Below are 23,867 nucleotides of genomic sequence, written 5' to 3'. Positions count from 1 at the left end.
TATGGATTCTTTGATCAAGTAGTGATTTTTGAGAATTGGGTCTGGATCCTATTGATTAAAAATACACTCACTGTGATCTACATTCACCATAACTACACTAACAGAGTAACAGTTAACAATCACCTTACTCGTTCTCATTGTTAACAATCCAATGAAATCCCATTCACCAAAATTTATAATTTTTCCAACCAAGAGGGTGATACCGTGATAGAAGTAAGCAAAATCCAATGAAATTGAAAAGTCACCCACCCAAAATTCTCTTCGGTCACAAACATGAATGAAACAACTTTTTGGTATTCTCTCACAACAACATCAACAAAGTAAATACCCCAAGTAAAATGAAACAAAACAACCCCTTGATCATCTTTCCCAACAAATATCCCGGATCTGACCCGAATCAAAAAAATCGAACAGAACCCACAACAATCTGGGAGAACTCATAAGGCAGGCAGAGAGATGTGGATAGATGCATTAACAGAGATTAAAACTTGTATTGGAAATTTCCGGATGAAGAGGAAAAAGGGTTGTTGACTTTCTTCATGAACCCATTTATTGGTTGTGGTGGTTCTCCCCAAATCTGTAGCGCCTCTCATCTCACTCTCTAAATTGTTGGTCGGCGACGACAGAGAGGAGGATGCCGCGGCACTCGCTGTTGAAGAGGACTGCTTGCGGCGGCGCGACATCATAAGAGTTCCGACACGGGGAGGCAAGGCTCTTGCGGCGTGCTTGTCACTTCAGGGGCCATTCGTGGAGGAAACGTGGCGGAGAACAACTCGCCGGAGAAGATAGGAAACACGGTGGAAGGAGTTCGCCGGCGAAGACATGGAACGGAGCAGAGAGGGGAGGGGAGCCGCCGAGAGTGAAGGAGGAGAGAGATGAGAGAGGGTATTTTTGTACTATTAGTACATTTATTGTTTTGATTTTTTTTAGCGGGTAAACAAGACCTACTATAATAGGTATTTTTTTGGTCATGTATGGTGCAAGACCTAGGATGCAATTGCCCCCTAAAAGCCACGGTAAATTACAAGTAATCTTGTAAAAAAAAAATCAAGTAATCTGTGGTAATAGATATTCTTGACTGTAGAAATTGAAACCAATCAATTAGGTTCTTGACCGGAAAATAGTACATTCCAGTTCCAAATGGGATGATACCACGCACAACCTATTCCATTTGATTAATGCACAGAGAAGATTCACTTGAATCATGCAATTCCATTTGTCGAACGAAGCTGTCATATTTGGAGGTGCTTATTAGACTCACCCCAAACCCCTTTGATTCTAACCTCTGTTCACCATCACCAAAATTGTCAAGCCATGGTGTAACCTTGATCTGAAACCTTGACAGATTTTGTGATCTTCTGCTTAAGAAGCGAGAACATCTTTGGTCATATATCACACACACATGATCGCCATCACCAGGCTTTGTGTCAATAGACATGTAAACTTCAACGCTGCTGTTATCATCTTCACCAGCATCATCTTCACCAGCACTAATAGTGACTTTGAATTTCAATTTTTTACCCTGCGTTGGCACCGACCCATCAATTATGAAGCAGAAAATGAAGCCAAACAGATGGGCAGGTGGAGGAGAAGAGAGATCAATAATTACAGAATCCCCCGTTGTCTTATATTCCAACCACTCTGGTACTCTGCTTCCTGGAAAGAAATGCACAGCCTGATGAGAATGATAATTACGGTCATAATCATCATAGTTTTCAACATAATCATGCTTCAATGCAGATAGATGTTGGTGTGCAAATTTCATCACGTTGATTCGCGCATTCAACCCAATAGCCATCAGAGAACGTTCATCCAAGCTCATGCAATTCAAGAAGTCAACCCTTTTCTTGTTCTCCAAGCTCATGCAAGCTCCTGAAAACACGGATGATTTCACAGCAGTTAACTTAAAACAACCAATTGCATCAAGCACTTCAAGATTTGTGGCTTTTGAAAAGTCTGGCAGCTCCTTCAGGGATATACAACCAGTGAGGTTAACTTGCTTTAAATTCACCAGATTCTGTCATAAATTAAAACAAAATGAAAACATTAATTTTATATTCCTTCAATTAAGAGAAAATTACAGTAGGAAGACAAATATTTCAACTCCATGCCAATGTTTGAATTTACCTGCACTCCGTCCCAAAGTTTTTCCACTCGGCTACATGACATGTCCAACATCACAAGTTTTTCCGCAGAAAATTTGTCTGGCAAGGATTTCAGAGGGTAACCCATCCAACGAAGATATCTTACTTTATTTGGAAAAGACCGAAGTCCTTCAAGAAGAAGGTTGGACTGGTCTTGGTAATAATAAATTTTCCAGTCAAAATCCAGAAATTGTAGTTTGGTCATCCTCGCAAACATGTTGGAGCTTAACTTTAGCTTCCTTCTCTGAATTGTTGACAAATTCATCCGTATACTTCTAATGGCCTCTGTCCCCTGTAATTGATGTAGGAAAGAAAAAATTTAGACACCATTAAAAGTCATATTTCTAATAAAAAATATCAAATGTTTATTATAATTTAATTAGGCTATCACCTTGTCTTTTTCCAATACTTCATCAATGTCATCAGCATACGCCAATTGACTCTAGCTTCCTATGTCTTCATTAGATTCTTGACAAACAATCTCCCAAGCTATTTCTTGTATAATATCATGCACAGATACAACAGATTCCTCCGAGATAATTATGAGAGCCTTATCTTTCAGCCTTTCTAACACATCAGCCACTGAATTATCACTTTCATGATCTTTCAATAAAGCTTTTATGGAGTCCACTTTCATCTTCATTCCATTGAAGAAACAGGCAAGATCCAGAAAAATCTTTTTCTCTTTTCGATCTAGATCATCATAACTCACTCTCATCACATCATAAACTTCTTGGCTCGGCATTTGCTTAAGCTTGTTTAGCCGACTTTCCCATACATCAACACCTTTTCCATGAAGAAGACGACCCAAAACTTTAAGAACTAATGGAATGCCTTTGGCATAATCAACAACCCTCATTGATGTTTCATGATACTGTGTTACCAGGTGACTCTGGTTCAAGGCAATCAAATTGAAAAGGTTTAGTGCATCACTTGAACTTAATATCTCAAACTTGTAGATATCATCAACATCTTTAGCTATAAGCAATTGCTTATCTCTAGTTGTTACTATTATTCTACTACCTGGTCCAAAATTATCAATAGTTCCAAAAAATTCCAGGTGATCTGAAACATTCACATCATCAAGAACAATGAGAACTTTCATGCGACCAATCCTTCTCCTAATATCCTCAGACAATCCACTTGGTGACTTAATTTTCACATCTTCTTCTAGAAGTGCGGAAAAAAGTCTTGCTTTCAAATAAATTATTCCATGTCTTCTTGAATCTTCTCTTACATTTGACAAAAAACAGCTACGTTCATACTCAGAACATGTTTTATTGAACACTTGTTCTGCAATAGTGGTCTTGCCGATACCTCCCATACCCCAAATTCCAATAATGCGGGCATCTTTTGACTTGTTACCCAGCAAGACTTCTATATCAGCAATTGGTTTGTCAATTCCAACAAGTACTTTTGAGTTAAGTGTGTGTTGACTCAACCTTCTTAACTGTATTTCTGGGGTCTAATTTAACTACTAAATTCAATGAACAAACAAAGTCCTAGCTTGAAACCAACCAATAAATGTGGAAGAAGTAACTGATAAGGTAACAGAAAAAATTGCAATATAAGATACTACCAAACTGTGCAGTTTTGTCAAAAAAGAAGAAGCAAGAAAGTATTAAACATTTATTGGAAAGAAATAGTAAAAGCTTACCCAAAATCTGATGACTTAATTCCCGATAAATTAGCAGATTTATTCAAAGCATCTCTCCATATTTGCACCATGGTCGGATCAAATTTTTTTCGATGCTCAGCAAATGCAGATTCATAACTCCTTGTCTGATGTCGTACATCTGTGGGATCTATTCCGTAGAAAACTAGTATTAGAGTGTGTCCATACTTGTCTCTGCACTCAAGTATTTTGATCAGTTCTTTCAAACACCAAGTTGAAGAAGCGTAGTTTTCAGAGAATATGATCACTGAAATCAATGATCCTTCAATGGCTCCAACAAGTGATGGCCATATTTCTTCTCCCCCCTGAAGCCTCTCATCAACGAAGGTATATATATTCTTTTGATGAAAAGCCACTGCTAGATGGCTGAGAAAACCGTCACGGATGTCCTCGCCCCTGAAGCTAACAAAAACATCATACTTTTCTTCTTGTTGGGTGTCCACAGCATCATACCAGTTTGTTTGAGGAGCGTTGTCTGACACTAGTGCTACACCCTTCCGTTTGAGAAGTAACCGAGTGACAAATGAAAACAGCACTAACAGAAATGACCAAAAGAAAAAGAAATACACCATATTCAATTTCCGAATTAAGAGACAGAGTGTGTCGTTGGATATTTCTTTGTGGTATGGTATGGGCTGATCAATATGTATATTACTTAGGCTGACCGAATCATGTATTAGATGGGCCGGGTAACCCATGATCCAACCGGATCAAAACCCAACTATAAATAAAGAAGGACCGCCCAAGCGGCGAGGATCCTATCATTTTCACGCATTTTTCATCTTGTTCATTCCTTATCGCTCTCAATTGCTTAGCCTTTGCTTGATTTTTCATTGGTCTATTTTACATTCCTTTCGTTCTAAATCGATTAGCCCGAGAGGATAGTTCCATACCGGAACATTGGCGCCCACCGTGGGGCCCTGGATACTTTCCTAGGCTTCAATTTTCACCGCAATGGTGACTCGATCCGGGGCGAACGGAGAGAGGAATCATGTTCAACAAAATGATGTTCCTCCCGATGTTCTTCAGCGGATCATGGACGATCTCAATGAACTTCGTCAACATAATCAACAGTTACAGAATCAACTTACTGATATCAATCAGACTCAGGGTTTACGAGAGGGCGATCGAAGAATGGCTGAGACGGTGGTGGACTTTCAACCTTTTACAGAGGAAATAGCGAACACTGCCGTCCCAGACAATTTAAAGACATTGAAACTCGACTCTTACTATGGCGATTCAGATCCAAAGGACCATTTAGTGTATTTCAACACGAAAATGGTCATTGTAGGCGCATCAGACGCGTTGAAGTGCAAAATGTTGCCATCAACTTTTAAGAAATCGGCGATGATTTGGTTTACAACTCTACCGTCAAGGTCAATTGTCAATTTCACTGAATTATCTACAAAGTTCTTGTCTCAGTTTTCTACTAGTCGTGCACAAAAAGTAACTCCGGCGACATTATTTAATGTTCGTCAAGGACCAAATGAGACTTTGCAGTCTTACATGGGGCGTTTCAATCAATTATCTGTTCATTTGGAGGATAAAATGCCAGAAATTTGCATTGCAGCTTTTGAATTGGGCTTGAAGCCGGGTGGTTTGAACAGTAATTTGAGTAGAAAACCTATGGAGACAATGGTGCATTTGCGCGAAAGGGTACAAGGGTACATCAGGGAGGAGCAGAGTGATCGGATCAAGAACAACCGCCCGAATGCAGCGGTTCCAGGGCAGAAACAGCAGTTTGAGACGAAGAAGGGAGCGGTTGCAGATCAATATTCGAAGGGATGGACCGAACGTAGCAACGCAGGGTATAATAATCGTAACCGTTATGACGGCCGATTTGATAACCGTTCTCATTTCAAAAATCGTGCTCAACCGTATGGAGTGCGTGGGCCAGGACATTCGATGACGTGGACTCGGAACCAAAATGACCGTGCAGTACCTTTGGCGGTTAATTTGACTGAAGCTTTGCACACGTGTTTGGAGGCGAATGTTATTCGTTTTCCACGGCAACCAAAGCCGTCAACGGGTTACGTGGACAAGAAGAAGTGGTGCGAGTATCATAGGATTTCAGGGCATAACACTGATGACTGTTTTACTTTGAAGAAGGAGATTGATAAATTGATAAAGGCTGGGTATATGAAGCAGCTTGAAGGGCGAAGCAATTCAGATGAAGCAGGAACTTCAACAAGACGAACCGAAGATGGAAAAGAGATTGAAGGTGGTGGTCAAGATAGGCAATCAGATGGAAAAGCAAAGGGGCGAATTCATTCTATTTTTGGTGGATTTCGTGGCGGAGGAATGACTAATTCAGCTCGTAAGAGGTACGTTCACTCCATTAATGCTATTTACTCTAACGATTGGGGAAGTTGGGCAACCAATCAACCTGATATAACGTTTACTGTGCGAGATTTTGAGGGAATACAGCCTCACGAAGACGATCCAATTGTTGTAATGCTGAGGATTGCTGATTATGAAATTGAGAGGGTACTTCTAGATCAAGGAAGCTCGGCGGATTTGATTTATTGTGACGCTTTTGAAAAGTTGGGGCTAAATGAATCTGATTTGTTGCCTTATGATGGTTCTTTAGTGGGTTTTTCTGGAGAAAAAGTATTTGTTCGAGGATATGTGGAATTGAAAACTGTCTTTGGAGAAGGGACGAATGCGGAGGCATTTGCTATTAAGTTTTTGGTAGTAAAATGTACTTCACCGTACAATGTACTTATTGGGAGGCCATCACTAAACAGATTGGGGGCGATCATTTCTACAAGACATTTAACGGCGAAGTATCCATTGAGCAAAGGAGGAGTTGGAATTTTAAAGGCTGATCAAATGGTTGCTCGAAAGTGTTATTCAGAAAGTTTTAAGCAGTATGGGCACATGGGTAAGAAAGCAGTGAAAGAGGGGCATCGAGTCTATGAGGTGGATTTAGAACAGTCAGAAATTATTTTGGATCCTCGAGAAGGATTCAGTGAGTACAAGATGAAATCAGAAGAGGAAACTAAGGCGATCCAAATTGGTGAGCGAAACTTGAAAGTTGGTGTCAATTTAACTACAAGTCAGGAAAACAGGCTGGTAAAATTATTATCTGAGAATATGGATTTGTTTGCATGGAGTGCAAGAGATTTACCAGGAATCGATCCGGAATTTATATGTCACAAACTGGCTTTAAATCCCGGGGTGAAACCTATTGTTCAGTTTAAAAGAAAGATGGGCGAAGAAAAGGCAGAGGCTGTAAAGGTGGAAACAAATAAGTTACTGGAGGCTGGATTCATTAGGGAAGTAAAGTATCCAACTTGGTTGGCGAATGTTGTTATGGTGAAGAAGGCTAATGGCAAGTGGCGAATGTGCACAGATTATACAGATTTGAACAAGCACTGTCCTAAGGATTCTTACCCTTTACCGAATATTGATAAGCTTGTGGATAGGGCATCTGGATTCGGAATGCTTAGCCTCATGGATGCATACTCAGGATATCATGAAATAAGAATGTATCAGCCTGACGAGGAGAAAACAGCTTTCATGACAAATCAGGCGAACTATTGCTATCAGACTATGCCGTTTGGGCTGAAGAATGCGGGAGCAACATACCAAAGGTTGATGGATAAGGTGTTTGACAAGCAGGTGGGGCGGAACATGGAGATTTATGTAGACGACATGGTGGTCAAGTCAGAGGAAATGATGGCGCATTGTTCTGATCTCGAAGAAGCTTTTGGCGAACTAAGAAAGCATAACATGAGACTTAATCCGGAAAAGTGTTCGTTTGGAATTCAAAGCGGAAAGTTTTTGGGTTTCATGATCACGAGGAGAGGAATTGAGGCGAACCCTGATAAGTGTAAGGCGATACTCGATATGCAGAGTCCAACCTCAGTTAAAGATGTGCAGAAGTTAACAGGAAGAATAACAGCTTTATCCAGGTTTCTTCCGTGTTCTGGGGAAAAATCAGCACCATTTTTTCAATGCTTAAGGAAGAACAAAACTTTTCAGTGGACTGAAGAATGTGAGAGGGCGTTCCAAAGTTTGAAGGATCATTTGTCCAAGCCACCAATTTTAGCCAAACCAGTTCCAGGTATTTCATTATCACTGTTTATTTCCATCTCTGATAATGCAGTTAGTTCAGTTTTGTTGCAAGAAAGTAAGGATGATATGAGGATCATATATTTTGTGAGTCATGCTCTTCAAGGAGCTGAAATTAGATACCAAAAAATTGAAAAGGCTGCATTAGCTCTAATCATATCCGCCAGGAAATTAAGACCTTATTTCCAAGGCTTTCCAATTGTGGTAAAAACAGATTTGCCACTTCGCCAAGTTTTGCAAAAGCCTGATCTGGCTGGACGAATGGTTTCCCGGGCTGTTGAATTGTCAGAATTTGAAATCGCTTTTGACAGGAAAGGTCTAGTTAAAGCACAGGTATTGGTGGATTTTGTTAATGAAATGTCTTCCAGTGAGAAAAATATGGAAGTTGGCGAATGGAGTTTGTCTGTAGATGGCTCGTCTAATGTCAAGGGAAGTGGAGCTGGAATAATCTTAGAAGGGCCAGGTGGCGTGACAGTTGAGCAGTCACTCAAGTTTGACTTTAAAGCAAGCAATAATCAGGCAGAGTATGAAGCTATAATTGCAGGTTTGAAGTTGGCGATCGAGATGGGGGTCAAGAGCATAATGATTAAAACAGATTCTCAGATAGTTTCCAGGCAAATTCAGGGTGAATATCAGGCGAGGGACGCACAGCTGGCTAAATATTTATTGAAAGCTCAGGGATTGATAAAGCAGATAGGCACATTGCAGGTCAATTATGTTCCGCGGGAGGAGAATACAAGGGCGGATATTCTATCAAAGTTAGCAAGCACCAAGAAGCCGGGAAACAATAAGTCAGTTATTCAGGAAGTCTTAAGTAGCCCAAGTATCGAAGAAGATGAGACAATGATGGTGTTAAATTTAGCGAATCCAGATTGGATGGGGCGTATCAAACAGTGTTTGGAGGCAGAAGGCTCTAATGTGTTGACATTCTCTAAGGATCAAATTCGCGAGGCGAGTCGTTACACATTGTTGGGCGATCAATTGTACAGAAGAGGGATTGGAGTTCCTTTATTGAGATGTGTCTCTAAGGATGAGGCGGAAAGAATCATGTTTGAGGTTCACGAAGGTGTGTGTGCAAGTCATGTGGGGGGAAGATCTTTGGCAGCCAAAGTGCTCAGAGCAGGGTTCTATTGGCCAACTTTACGAGGGGATTGTATGGAATATGTGAAGAAGTGTGGTAAATGTCAAATTTATGCAGATTTACATAAGGCGCCGCCTGAGACTCTTAGCTCAATGAGTTCATCGTGGCCATTTGCAATGTGGGGAGTAGATATTCTGGGACCGTTCACTCCAGCAGGTTCTCAAATCAGATTTATTTTGGTGGCGGTGGACTATTTTACTAAGTGGATTGAGGCGGAATCAATGGCGAAAATAACAGCAGAAAAAGTCAAAAAGTTTTATTGGAGAAAATTGGTTTGCAGATTTGGCGTTCCGGCAACTATCGTCTCAGACAATGGAACACAGTTTACAAGCAGGAGTGTGAAGGATTTTTGTGCAGGAATGGGAATTGAGATGCGTTTCGCCTCAGTTGAGCACCCTCAGACAAATGGACAAGTGGAGTCAGCGAATAAAGTCATTCTCAATGGAATTAGAAAGCGTCTAGGCGAAGCTAAGGGATTATGGGCTGAAGAGTTAATCACGGTCATTTGGGCGTACAATACTACTCCTCAATCAACTACTGGCGAATCGCCTTTTAAGTTGACTTATGGGGTAGATGCTATGATACCAGCAGAATTGCAGGATGTAACTTTCAGGGTGGCGACTTATAGTGAAGAGCAGAATGACATGAATAGATTGGTTGATCTCAATTTAGCAGAGGAAACGCAAGCAGAAGTTCGTTTGAGGCAGGCAATGGTAAAACAGAGGTCGGAAAGGCGATACAATTCTAGAGTGGTTCCGAGGCAAATGAAAGTTGGTGATTTGGTTTTGCGCAGGAAGGTGAAGGGGCCTGATGATTCGAAGTTATCGCCTAATTGGGAAGGACCTTACAGGATTCTGCGAGAGCTTGGTCAAGGGGCGTATCATTTGGAGGAGTTATCTGGGCGAAGGGTCCCAAGGGCTTGGAACGCACAACATCTCCGTTACTATTACAGTTGAAGTGCAGGGTGGTTCGTTCAGTCTGTTTGGTTTTGTACAGTTTGTTTCAGTGAATGTTTGTCCAAGACTATGTTTCGTTGTTTCAGTTTGTGTGTGTTGAAGTTTACGTTTGTTGGTTGTATTGTTTAAGACTATGTTTGTTGTGTAAGACTAAATTCGATGCACTCTTTTCTCTACCCCAGGCGGGAGAGTTTTTAACGAGGCATCAATTATTAATGAATAACAGGTATGCACTCTTTTCTCTACCCCAGGCGGGAGAGTTTTTAACGAGGCATAACCTTTTTAAAATGATCAAGGGCTTATCATTTTACTTATTTCTTTTACCCATAGCGGAAACTTATCAACTAAGGTCTATCAATTGGGCGACGTCAGACAATTGAGAAAAAAGTAAGTCTCTTAAAACAAGAGCATTCGGCCACGAATTCATAAGCACAGTCTTAAATTGGATTTAAGCTTGTCCAAACTAAGCACAAGTCTCCACGCGAGCATACTAATGAAATCAAATATGTTGACTTTGATTTCCATGAGTAACTATGTCAAAAATGAAAAATTTGACTAAGTTATGTTCACAAAGGCCTTATGATTCCAAAGTAGTTGGTTAAGTTTAAACTTTACGACATTTAAAGAGATTCATTCAAGGGTATTTTACCATGTACAGTAAAATGAGAGGGTAACGTCTTCAGCTAAATGACGAGGGCGGACTGATTTCGGTGAAAGGTTAGTAAATGTCATTTGTGTTAAGTTATATGTTTAAGTTATGTGATAACTTGAATAACTAAGTAAAGTTATGCTGATATTTTTAAGTTGTATGGTAACTTAGATGACTTAGTAATGATATGTTTAGTTATAGAATTAGTTACTGTGATAGTTGTTTGGGTGCGAAAAGGATAATGTTATTTCTGAAGTCATGAAGTTTTAGGTTTTTGGCGAAACAATTAGAATATGAAGTATTCATATAATGCTGAAGGGAAATTCATTACGATATGGGAAAAGTTCGGTACATGAGAGCAAGGAAAACAAATAAACGAAGATTAAAGAGACCGGAGGTCTTTTACATAATTTTCTAAAAAGGAAAAGGGAATGAGACTTGTTGCTAATGGTTTTCTCCCTCTCCTTCTTTGCGGTTGACATTTTCTTCTTCATTCTTGTCTTCTTCTTCTTCTTCTTCTTCTTCTTCTTCTCCTTTCCCATCCGCGTTATCCGGGCTGATCAGTTTTCCATCTATGATACGAGCATAAGGGTTTGCACCCTCCAAGTTGACCGCCAGGTCAGGATTGAGAAAGGAGATTTGATTTAGTGCTTTGGCGAAGCCAGCCTCAAATTGATCCAAAACAGAACATTGCAATTCAGCAATTTCTGTTTTCATTTTAGAATTCTCATCCAGGGTTTGGTTATGAACAGTAGTTATTTGGGCGAGGTCAGCTTTCACTTTGTCATTTTCCTCAGTTAATGTCTGAACAGAAGCTTTGTGATTTTCAGCAGTCTTCTTCGCATCCTCAATCTCTACAGCCAAATCAGCAGCCTTTTTGTCATTCGCTTTGTTGGATTTATCTAACAACTTCAACGTTGCTTTCAGCTTCCCAATTTCTTTTTCTTTTTCTTCAACAAGTTTGGCATTGGTGAGGCCATCGAATCCATTCGATTCTAGGTCAATCATCTTGGCGACTGCAGCAATTTCTAAGCCTTTGGTCATCATAGCTTGGCAGGCCTCTTTTAAACCCATCTTCCTCATCTTCTCACGGTCAGCTTCAAAAACCAAGTTTGTCTCCACCAGAGTGTTGAAATCTATCTTTGAATCCCAAAGTGAAGTTACTTCAGTGGAGGTCAGTTCTTCAAACTCCTTCAGCAAGTTCTTCCAGCAAATAGGCGGAGCGCTTGATGAGCAGCCTTTATTCGCCCCTGGCGAATCATTTCTGTTCATAAATTGCTCTAAGGAAGTCTGGTTCGAAGCTTTGTTCTTCTGAGAGGCAGGTTCTTCAGTCTTTTTCTTTTTCTTGGCGGGGCGACCAACTTCTGTGCCAGAATGGCTGGTGTCTTGGTCGGCAACAGACTTTGAAGGATTCCTTTTTTCACGGGCGGCCTGTTGTTCACGGCGAAAGCGGAGGAGATCTTCTTCAGTAAGGCGAGCCATTTTACCTGCAGTAGTATAGTGGTGTTAGAATATAAGAAGATTTTAATATAAAGTGGAAAGGTAAAATGCATAATGAGATGCCTTACCAATGTATTTACCCACTTCATTCTTAGAAAGGGCGGCCATAAAATCTGCAAGGTTCAATCCTAAGCCAGATAAAAGTTGGCAATCTACTAATTCTGATTCAGTCAAGGCATCCTCGGAAATTTTGATGATGCCTTCATATTGGTTCGTCCAGTAGAACGGAAATCGGGGACTCCCGTCATCAAAGTAAAAAATATCTTTACAGGGTTCTGATTCACGGAGTTTGAAAAATTTTCCTTTGAAGTGTTTATAGTGACTTTTGAATAAAGTGAATAGCCCTAAACCCCTAGCAGTAGCAAGCGAAACGTATTCACCTCTAACGTTTCGCCCACATGTCTCAAAAAAGTAGAAAAACTTATTACTGGTGGGTTCGATTTTTAGAGTTAGGCATAAAATTTCAAAGGCTTTTAAATACGCCCAAGCATTGCCATGAAGTTGGGTAGGAGCTACATTCAGAAGGGTTAAAACGGAACAGGTGAAGTCAGAGAAAGGCAGAGTATACTTCAAATCGGAAAATAAGTTTTCAAAGAGATAGGTGAAGTTTCGCCCCTGATTATCTGGTCCCCCAAAACAAGACGGCTCATCAGGGGCGCAGGGAATTATGTCCAAATGTGCATCTAGGCCATCTTTCCTAAAGTTGTATTTAGTGACTAAATCTATAATAGCTTTTGGAGTAGAGTATTTAGAGAATTGTTTTTTGATTTTACTAGCCACCCATAGGGAATCGGCAATAGGTGGAACACTAGGAGTAGAAGCCTCTTTACGGGTGCGTTTAGAAACCATTTTCAAAGTGTCCTGAAAGTGAAAGGTTTAGAAGTAAGATGAAGAAGGAATAGAGTATAAGTTTTTAGTTTACAATGCAAGGTTTATGAAGTGTTTCTGGGTAGAGAATGAGTTATGGGTATCAAAAATAGAAACTTTTATGCGCAAGTTCATGTGAAAGTATGAAATAAAGAAGAAAAGGGTAGAAGATTGTTACCTGAGAGAAAGTTTGGAACTTCAAGGACTCTGCTGGGTTGGTTGATGACGAATGCAGGAAATAGGAAAGCGGGTTTGGCAGAGAAGAAGCAGGGTGTGGGTTTGTGTTTTACTTGAAAAGAATGTTGGTAGTAAGGAATTGCAGGTAAGTGATGAGAGGGGTAAAATAGGGGGCTTTATATAGAGAAGGAAGGAGGATGAAAGGGTGAGATGAAAAGGTACATTAATTACCAGATGAGTGAACACGTGCTTACATTTGGGTATTCAAGAGTCAAGTTTGATGTTCATATTAAAAGAGGACACGTCGATCAAGGATTTGAATTTGAACGAACGTGATTCATTGAAAAGGCCAAGTGGAAAGGACATTTTAGTCCGGCAATCATGACGTTCCAGGAGTCGCTGGAACGGTACAACTTTTGTGTTTGAATTCATTTTATGTGCTTTTAATCGCATTTATTTTTTATGATGGTAATCATGTTGGTGGGATTTAAAGACGCGGTAATGCTGCGGCTCAAGTTCCAAAATATTTGTGGATATCTGTTGATGTAATTGTAGCAGGAAAAGCAATGATGATTCTTTCCACAGTCAGGGCGTAGCAGGTAATAGGCTCAGAGATTTGACAGGTTAGGTTGAACACGCAAGAAAAGAAGAAGGGGAAAGAGCTGGTTTGACGTGGTTATTATTATTATTTACTTTTACTCAAATGAACACATGTTATGATTTACACGCCCATTCTAATTGCATCATGAGGGCTTTAATGGTTGAGGGCTTATTAAAGACACTTTCGTCTTATACTAAGCCTCAATGTCTTGAGGGCTTGTGGTATGGTATGGGCTGATCAATATGTATATTACTTAGGCTGACCGAATCATGTATTAGATGGGCCGGGTAACCCATGATCCAACCGGATCAAAACCCAACTATAAATAAAGAAGGACCGCCCAAGCGGCGAGGATCCTATCATTTTCACGCATTTTTCATCTTGTTCATTCCTTATCGCTCTCAATTGCTTAGCCTTTGCTTGATTTTTCATTGGTCTATTTTACATTCCTTTCGTTCTAAATCGATTAGCCCGAGAGGATAGTTCCATACCGGAACACTTTGTTTCTCTGACACTGAATATTTGCTAGATGGTAACTGGAAAGAAAAAGAATGACAGAAAAGAAATGGAAAAGTCAAATAAGTGGTTAGTTAAAATGAGTGAAGGGAAGAGGATATCATAAGACAAACAAGCAAGCAAACTATGATCAATTTAGTCTTTATAAACAAACAAGCAAGCAAGCTGATCCGATCAGTGGATCTTTAATTAGTTGTAAACCAACAACTAACCTTGAATATTTTACCTTATGATATGGCCGTTGGGATTCAATTTCAACTTCTAGTCATATATGTTGGAGTTGGAGTATCATCATGGATCTGCAACATAATAGAAGGAAGAAGCAATTTCAGTTGACCTTGGGTCAACCTTATCTTAAGTTTGAGACTTTGAGGTCTCACATTCACACTCTCCCACCGTGTTTGTACTACTACTTTTTCAATTCAGTATCCACGAAAATATTAGAGATAATTTTAGGCTTAATTATATAAGTTTTTTGTCCCCAACCTTTGATCTAAATATGGCTTTAGTCCTTCGCCGGCGTAATTGTGGGGAGTGGTCCATCGTTTTTTACAAAATAGTTGGTTTTGGTCCCTCCGGCCGTTTGGGTCAACGCCGGAGCTCTGGTATGCTCATGTGGCGCTGCCACGTCCTTTAATGAGCCTAGCTGGATTTTTTTTCTTTTACCATTTAAAAAAATAATAATTAGAACACTAAACTAACCTTCAATGGCTTGAACAAGTGATGGCCATATGATCACTGAATCTTTCTTTCTCTGTCTCTCTAACACTGAATATGAGCTAGCAAGAGTTAGCCAAAAGGAGTGAAGGGAAGAGGAAATCATCAAGTTATGACAACAAATAAGCATGATCAATAAGCAATTTAATCTGTATAAACTAGCAGGTATTCAAGAAAGCTCATTCTCAGTGGATCTTTTGCAAAAAATGATTGAGTAAACAAACAACTAACTAAGCTTGAATATGAGCTACCAAGTTGGTAACTGGAAAGAAATAGAAAGAGTGAAAACAGGTGGAATAGCCAAAAGGAGTGAAGGGAAGAGGAAAATACCAGATCCTTCCTTCTGGATTATCAATAACCTTTCAAATTATGCCTTCCTCTTGATCCGATCTGTTAAATAATCATGATCATTGACCAATAATGATTGAGTAAATAAACAACTAACCTTGAACTAGACTCAAACCCGCGCCCGCGCATCGCGCGGTGCAAGAAAATATTTCATAATTTAATTTTATTACAAATGCTAAAATTAAAATAGATAATTTAATATTTAATGAATACTGAATGTAATTATTTAAAATCAAATTAATGTATTATGTTGAAAAGATGTAGAAGACTTAGCTCATTAATGAACTAACTTTCATTTGCACCTCCAATAAGTGGAGGTGAGGTGTTGAAAAGAGAGAAATAGAAAGAAAAGAGGAAGAAAGTAATTAAGAGTTGTGACTGATAATATAATTAAGAAAGAAGAAAAAGATGGATAAAAAGTAGAGTGAAAATGAGGTGGTGGTGTCAGTGAATCATAGCTCACATTAATGTATAAGAAGAGAAAGTCGGTGGAAATATGATGTAAAAGAAAGTGTGATTTGAATATATCAAAACCTTTAGCCCTTTAATGTATAATATTGAAAGAAAATAAATAGATATGATGAGAAAGTTGGTGAAAATATGATAAAAGAGAAAGTAAGGTCAACATATCAAAACTTATTTATGCATTGGTGAATAAGAAAATTAGTGATTCTAGACATCCCATCAAGTTGAGGATGGGCACATGATTGGCATGTTACATCTTTCTCTTGATTTCAATATGTCTCGTAATTCCCATTGATTCTATCTTCCAAGCAAAAGTTTTAAAATTTACTACAACATAGCATATGTGCTTCTAAATTTTGGTCAGAATTTGCTTGCATGGCAAGCTCAATATTATGTAAGCTGGCATTTCAATACTCATCTACGGCTTTGAGCTGAATATTTGGTGCTCACGTGCATAAATTTAACCATTGCGGAAAGAACAATGAAATAAATCCAAAAGCATACAAAATGATCAAAATCCAAGAGCAAACATGAATACTCATCAAAAAATTATGTGAGTTTCCTTATAGATTTTTGAACACAAAAAATGGGTCTTATTGACAAAATGATTATAGACAGTTGGAAAAAATTCAATGAGGGCTTCAATAACTTCATTTATCTTGTGTATCTGTGATCAAAGGTATTTATTTTCCCTTAACAATGGCATCATTTCGACCAAAAAAATAAATGGCATCATATTAGCTGAGAGCTTGCTCTCATCTAAAGCTTCTGACGTTAAATTCTTCACTAAAATAATGACATCAAGATCAGCTTGTAGTTTCCTCACATATATCTAAGCTTGTGGAAGCTATATAGAAGCCAGCTTTATTACATACTCAGCCACTCATGTTCTGATTCTACCAGTTTCCATAACTTTCTCATATATTTGTTCAAAACCTTTATGGATGCTAATCTGGAGCTAATATACCTGCAGCCCTGTTGGATATTTTTTGCTTCCTTGTAAGCATAATCATAGGAAAAAAATAGCACATTGCTTACCTTTGGGGGAAAACAAAATTAACCATGACATAAGAGAATTTATGGCCAGATCCTAACTAACATCTAGGGTGTTTCATGTCACTTTCTTCTCTCTGTTCCTCTCTATTTGTTTCCCATGCATGTTCCCATTTTACTTCTTGTTTCTTGTGTGTGCATATATTCCTGTAGGTGTGTGGATTTGTTGGCAGTAACAAAACTTTCATACCTAATGACAATTTTATCCGCAAAATCATTTGTCTGGTGCGAGAATTTCAGTGTCGGTCACAGAAGTAATATTAGGCTTAAATGCATTTGTTGCCCCTGATGTATCGCCAATGTGCAAAAGACAACCCGACTCTTTTTTTGTCGACGTTTGTACCCTCAATGTTTTGAGAAAGTATAGCGAATGCCCCTCCGTCAGATTGACGTTAAAAAACTAACGGAGGGGCTGACGTGGATTTTCTTTTTTTATTTTTCTTTTATTTCCTCAGATGCCACGTCATTAAATGAAAATAAAAACCTTGAAAATGTGTAGGAGAGGTTCGAACCCAGGACCTCATAGTGGCAAAACACACACATTACCAATTGAGCTACATGGACAACTAATATATTTGACAACAGAATTTTATTTATTTCATATATCTTCTTCATCTTCTTCCTCATCATTCATCTTCTTCCCTTACCAATCCCTAACCCCAACGGCCCAACCCAGATTGAACCTCCTTCCTCCGCAGCCCCACCAGCCACCGTCGTCGCCACTATCCCGGCACGACGACACCATGGTGGCGAACACCCTTCACGCCCCAACGATTTCCCTAACACTGTTTAGTGGTGCTACAATCCATCCCGATTGGGGACTCCCTAATGGAAAAGGCACTTTCAAGCTGACCTAACAATGGCTTCTTAGCATCCAATGATGACAAAATCTGAGAACTACCCTTCTTCCAATAAACACTACCATGCTGTTGTCCACTCCCAAAAACACCTGCAACCTTGGAAAAATCGAAATTTGATTTTGAAAGCTTCTGAAAGATGAGGTCAAGAGCTTCTACCCACATCAATATGGGTGAAACGATTCTGCCATTGCCAGAAGGATCTCTGCACACCCCATCTTTGGTTTTGTAATGGGGCAAGTCAGAATCGAAGTGCACAAGCTCAGATGCAACAATGGTGAGGTTAGAGTTTGATTGGTAAGGGAAGAAGAAAGAAGATGAAGAAGATATATGAAATAAATAAAATCCGGTTGTTAAATTAAACAATTCTCCATGTAGCTCAACTGGTAATGTGTGTGTTTTGCCACTACGAGGTCCTGGGTTCGAACCTCTCCTACAAATTTTCAAGGTTTTTATTTTCATTTAATGACGTGGCATCTGAGGAAATAAAAGAAAAATAAAAAAAGAAAATCCACGTCAGCCCCTCCGTTAGTTTTTTAACGTCAATCTGACGGAGGGGCATTCGCTATACTTTCTCAAAACATTGAGGGTACAAACGTCGACAATAAAAGAGTCGGGTTGTCTTTTGCACATTAGCGATACATCAGGGGCAACAAATGCATTTAAGCCTTTAACATATTACAATCAATTAGTTAAAGTCTTGAGGAATCTATTAAAATATAGTAATCCTCAAGGGCGCCCTATAACCAGATTAAAATTAAAACTCTGGAATCCTTGTATGAGGAATCTTCCCAGGCAATTTCATAGACCTCCTTGTGGAATATGGCTTCAAAATCGGGTCCACGAGTTTAAGTAACACATTGGCATCATGGTTCTTAATAAAAGAAATATGTGCAAAAGCGAAACTGAATTGAGAGTACTGGCTATAACTGTCGTAGAGCACTCACCATGTGTCTAGTTAATTGTAGAAACGCAAGGAAGATAAATCCAAGAACTTGGTTTCTCAAATCACTTGTTAAAAAAGGTAAAAACAGAATGTTATTTCCAAAATGCAGACCAACTATAATTTTTTAAAAATGATTTCTCACTCTTTTCTTTGAATATCTAAGGTCTTTTTTGATAATTTGTTCCATACTAACCTCGTGGCGATGATGCTGTTGACTACTGAAGGGGGGAGATTTACCTTTGTCTCCATTACAATCGAGGCCCCTGATGAATGGGAGAGTGACACAACCAAGGCAAAGACCGTGGGGGAATCTGTGTCGTTTACATGACAGGAGGGAAAGCGAAGGGAGGAAGGGTGTGACGGCGGAGGAAGAAGGCGTCCAGAGATGTAAAGCGTTACGTTACCTAAAGAGGAAGAAGCAAGTGCAGAACGGCTAGAGAGAAGAGTAGTAGGGAGTGGCTTGCAATGAGGAGAAAAAGAACGACTAAGGAGAGGCTTTCAAGTTTCAAGCGAGGAGAAGAAAGGTCAGAATGAGAAGTTTGACACGTTGGATTAAAATCTGACCTGGCCAATATAGATGGTAGCATAGAGATGAGCTGGCGACGTTACAGCGCGCGCTTGAGAATTACTATATTATAATATATAGATAGATAGATGGTTAATATATGTTGTTAATCACATACAAAAAAAACAAAATCATATGTAATATTTTCCCAAATGTCATAGTCATGTCGAATTTTATGAATGGGGTTAATTCTAGAATTCACATATTCTGAGGCCAATAAGTGTCCCAACCTTCTTGCGAAAATGGGATCAAAATGGCGAAAAACAAAAATGAAAAGTTATGGAGAACCCCCAAAGAAATCCTAGTGCGACATGAAAGTGATGTTGATCAAGTGTTCTACAGACACCCCGTAAGGAATCCTAAATTGCTCACAAAGGCAAGAAGGAGTTCTCTTCACCAAGAGATTTTCACCGGATGAAGTTAATCTCTTTATAAATAGAGAAACTTGAGCAGCAAAATCAGACACGAAATTAGACATAATTCAACCAATTTTTCTTCCATTTATATTATTCTAAATCATCTTTCACTGCACTAATGCATGAGTGAATTTTGGGAATCATCTCTATGTAAACTATTATTAAAGATATGTTTGTTGTGTTAGTGCAAATCACATCCAGGTTTTCAAAGTATCCTGAAGGAAATTCGTCGTTCTTCTCAATTGCATCCAATATACATTAATTGGTGGGGGCGAATTGAACCTAAAAGTTAGTGTGTAGACACGCTTTGAATCGCTTCCGTCATCAACATCCTTTTGTTAAGTGTTGCAGCATCTCCCCAACAAGTTATTTTTTCCAAAGAGAACGTTCATCCAAGCTCTCACATTGAAAGAACTCAACCCTTTTCTTGTTCTCCTGGGATTGTTCAGTAGCTGTTGAAGGGAACAACACTGTCTTCAAAGAGCTGCAGCCACGGGTAAGTAGAGTTTCAACGGAGGGGGGAAGTTCTGGCAATGTTTGAAGCTTCTCACAATCACTTAGGTTTAGATATCGTAGTCTTGTGAGATTCACAATGCATGATGGTAAGCTCTCAATTCTACCTTGTTCTAAATCAAGGATTTCAAGCTTTCTTTGACTTCCAAATGATGAAGGCAATGCTTTGATTCCGGTGTCGCTCAGATTAAGTTCTATCATATTCTCTGATGTCACTGAGAACTCTGTTAGATCTTTACACCCTTCTAGGTTGAGATAACTGAGGCAGCTTGGTTGAGCATTACTTGTAAGGCTGGTGAGGGAAGAGCAGTGACTAAGATCCAATTTCTCAAGCTTTCCCAGAGAGAAAATAAATGGATGCACACAAGTCAAGTCATAACAAAAACTGGCAATTAACACTTCAAGATTTGTGGCCTTTGAAAAGTCGGGCAGCTCCTTCAGGAATACACAACAACGGAGTTTAACTTGTTTTAAATTCACCAGATTCTGTAATAAAATAAAACAAAATGAAGACATAGCTAGCACATGAGCTAATGTTAGTTTTGTATTCCTTCAATTAAGAGCACAAAATGAAGACACAACACATGCCCACAATGTTTGAATTACCTGCACTCCATCCCAAAGTATCTCCACATTGCTATAAGTCATGTCCAACATAACAAGTTTTTCTGCAGAAAATTTTTCTGGCAAGGATTTCAGAGGGTAATTCATCCAACGAAGATATCTTAATTTATTGGGTAAAGATTGAAGTCCCTCAGGAAGAATATCAGGGTAGTCTTCACGTTCCCCGTAAAAATCAAGAAATTGAAGTTTTCTCATCCTAGAAAACATGTTGGAGCTAAACTTCAGGTTGCTGCTCTTAATTTTTGACAAGTTCATCCGCATAATTCTAATGGCATCCGTCCCCTGTAATCAATGTAGGAAAGAAAAAAATTAAACACCATTAAAAGCCACATATCAACTGTTTATCTAACAGACGTTATTATAATTTAGGCTATTACCTTGTCATTTTCCAATACTTCATCAACGTCCCCAAATCGACTTTGGTTTCCAATGTTTCCATCAGATTCTTGGCGAACAATCTCCCAAGCCATTTCTTTGATAATATCATGCACAGATACAACATTATCCTTGGAGACAATTATAAGAGCTTTATCTTTCAGCCTTTCTAACGCATGAGCCACTGAATTATCACTTTCACGATCTTTCAATAAAGCTTTTATGGAGTCCACTTTCATATTCATTCCATTGAAGAAACAAGAAATATCCCGAAAAACCGTTTTCTCTTTGCGATCTAGATCATCATAACTCAATTTCATCACATCATAAACTTTTTTACTCGGCATTTCCTTAAGCTTATCTAGGTGGCTTTCCCATACTTTCTGATCTTTTCCACGAAGAAGATGACCCAAAACTTTAAGAACTAATGGAATGCCTTTGGCATAATCAACAATCCTCTTTGAAGTTTCATGATACTCCATTTCAAGGTGACTTTGGTTCAAGGCAATCAAATTGAAAAGCTCAAGTGCTTCACCAGAACTCAATACCCCAACCTCGTGTATATCATCAACTTCTTTAGCTATAAGCAATTGCTTATCTCGAGTTGTTACAATTATTCTACTACCTGATCCAAAATTATCAACAGTTCCAAATAATTCCAGCTGATCTGAATCATTCACATCATCAAGAACAATGAGAACCTTCATACGACTAATCCTTCTCCAAATATAATAAGACAATCCACTTGGTGACGTTATTTTCACATCTTCTCCTAGTAGTGTGGAGAAAAGTTTTTCTTTCAAATAAATTGTTCCATGTCTTTCTAACTCTTCTCTTACATTTGACAAAAAACAGGTACCTTCATACTCAAAACATATTTTATTGAACACTTGTTCTGCAATAGTTGTCTTGCCGATACCTCCCATACCCCAAATTCCAATAATGCAGACATCTTTTGACTGTTTCAGCAGCAAGACTTCTATATCAGCAATTGATTTGCCAATTCCAACAAATCCTTTTGAGTTAAGTGTGGGCTTACTCAACCTCCTTACTTGATGCAACACATCATTGATGATCTTTCCAAGCAGCTCAGCATCATTCCTATAGAAGAGACAGACTATGAGTGAAAATCAATGGTGTAATTATTAGCTCACTTGGTTGGAAGTTGTATTTTACTGGGGTGTTAGACACCCATGTTGTAACAATTCCTTTCGTTTTTCCTTTCTTTTTAATGGAAATTCATTATGAGGGTCAAGTCCCAACGAAATAAAGGGTTCTTATCTAGAAATCTGTAAGGAAAAAGTACCATTTCTATTTGCCAGTTGGAATAAAATTAATTGTATTCCTGGAGTCTAATTTAACTACTAAATTCAATGAACAAACAAGGTCCTAGCTTGAACTTGTCCAATAAGTGTGGAAGAAGTAACTAAAAAGGTAGCCGCACATTTCAGTAGAAGTAGTTACAGAGGAAAAAAAAGATGTCTTTTGCAATTTTGTCAGAAAAAGCAAGAAAGTATTAAATATTTATTGGAAAGAAATAGTAAAAGCTTACCGAAAATCTGATGAAATATTTCCTGATAAATTAGCAGATTTATTCAAAGCATCTCTCCATGTTTGCACCATGGTCGGATCGATTTCTTTTGTATGCTCAGCAAATGCTGCTTTATAACTCCCTGTTTGATGTCGTACATCTGTGGGATCTACGCAGTAGAAAACTGGTATTACAGTGTGTACATATTTGTCTCTGCACTCAAGTATTTTCACCAATTCATTCAAACACCAGCGTGAAGTAGCGTAGTTTTCAGAGAATATGATCACTGAAACCAATGATCCTTCAATTGCTCCAACAAGTGATGGCCATATTTCTTGTCCTCTCTTAAGCTTATCATCCATGAAGGCGTTTATTTTCTTTTGACGAAAAGCATCAGCCAGATGGCTAAGAAAACCGTCACGGATGTCCTCGCCCCGGAAGCTAACAAAAACATCATACTTCTCTTCTTGAGGTGGGTCTAAAACATCATGCTTGTTTGTTTGAGGAGCATTGTCTGATACAGGCTCTGCTGCTATACCCCTCCCTTTTAGAAGGAACTGACTGACAAAGGAAAACAACACTAACAGAAATGACCATAAGACAAAGAAATACACCATATTCAATTTTTGAATTCAGAGATAGAGTGTGTCGTTGGATTGGAACAAGTTCTTTTTAGATCATGAATATGAGGTCGATGGTTGGTAAGTAACAACTGGAAAGAAAGTGGAAAAGTCAAATAAAGTGTTAGTCAAAAGCAATGAAGGGAAGAGGATATTATCATATTTAGTTTTGATAAACAAACCAGCAAGCAAGATGATCCGATTAGTGGATCTTTAGCCAAAAATATTGATTGAGATAAATGTAAACCAACAACTAACCTTTAATATCTTACCTTATGCTATGGCCGTTGGGATTCAAATTCTACTTCTGGTCATATATGTTGGAGTTGGAGTATCATCAATTCATCATGGATCTGCAACTTAATAGAGAAGGAAGAAGCAATTTCAGTTGACCTTGGGTCAACCTTATCTTTAAGTTAGAAGTCTCACATTCACACTCTCCCACTTGGCATTGAATTTTGACGAATTCTACTTTGGGTTTGGTACCAGCATTCCAGGGCCAATGAAAATATTTTGTTTGTTTGAAATGTTCTC

General features: G+C 38.9%; 2 protein-coding genes and 1 pseudogene across 5 annotated transcripts; all 3 read right to left on the bottom strand.

Moving 5' to 3' along the window:
- Positions 1-233: 233 nt before the first annotated feature.
- On the bottom strand, positions 234-3,578 carry LOC130748952 (disease resistance protein RPV1-like; annotated as a pseudogene).
- Positions 3,579-3,712: 134 nt separating this feature from the next.
- Positions 3,713-4,587, bottom strand: LOC130748954 (TMV resistance protein N-like). The gene has a single exon (XM_057602206.1). The coding sequence runs from the start codon at positions 4,515-4,517 to the stop codon at positions 3,798-3,800; it is 720 nt and encodes a 239-aa protein (XP_057458189.1). The 5' UTR covers positions 4,518-4,587; the 3' UTR covers positions 3,713-3,797.
- Positions 4,588-19,724: 15,137 nt separating this feature from the next.
- On the bottom strand, positions 19,725-23,810 carry LOC130748950 (disease resistance protein Roq1-like). Of its 4 annotated transcripts, none has more exons than XM_057602201.1 (5): positions 23,592-23,805; positions 22,735-23,425; positions 21,185-22,283; positions 20,790-21,089; positions 19,725-20,669 (listed from the first exon to the last, which is right to left on the bottom strand). In XM_057602201.1, the coding sequence occupies exons 2-5, from the start codon at positions 23,328-23,330 to the stop codon at positions 20,037-20,039; spliced, it is 2,628 nt and encodes an 875-aa protein (XP_057458184.1). In that variant the 5' UTR covers positions 23,331-23,425; positions 23,592-23,805; the 3' UTR covers positions 19,725-20,036. The 4 variants fall into 4 exon arrangements, with proteins under 4 accessions (XP_057458184.1, XP_057458183.1, XP_057458185.1 ...); XM_057602200.1 differs by having other exon boundaries at positions 23,606-23,805; XM_057602202.1 differs by having other exon boundaries at positions 22,735-23,274; positions 23,606-23,803.
- Between the last annotated feature and the right edge of the window lie 57 nt (positions 23,811-23,867).

Source organism: Lotus japonicus, chromosome 3 (assembly GCF_012489685.1).
Source record: "Lotus japonicus ecotype B-129 chromosome 3, LjGifu_v1.2".
In the NCBI taxonomy this organism is placed as follows: Eukaryota; Viridiplantae; Streptophyta; class Magnoliopsida; order Fabales; family Fabaceae; genus Lotus; species Lotus japonicus.
This window is presented reverse-complemented; position numbering and strand designations above follow the sequence as displayed.

What these genes read in the sequence shown, in the direction of transcription:
- LOC130748954 (XM_057602206.1), bottom strand. Translation starts at nt 4,517, where the DNA reads ATGGGTTACCCGGCCCATCTAATACATGATTCGGTCAGCCTAAGTAAT.
- LOC130748950 (XM_057602201.1), bottom strand. Translation starts at nt 23,330, where the DNA reads ATGGTGTATTTCTTTGTCTTATGGTCATTTCTGTTAGTGTTGTTTTCC. An exon ending in AATATTTCATCAGATTTTCG is followed by an intron (nt 22,284 to 22,734) that starts GTAAGCTTTTAC and finishes TCTCTTCTATAG; the next exon opens with GAATGATGCTGAGCTGCTTG. An exon ending in AAGTATTGGAAAATGACAAG is followed by an intron (nt 21,090 to 21,184) that starts GTAATAGCCTAA and finishes CATTGATTACAG; the next exon opens with GGGACGGATGCCATTAGAAT.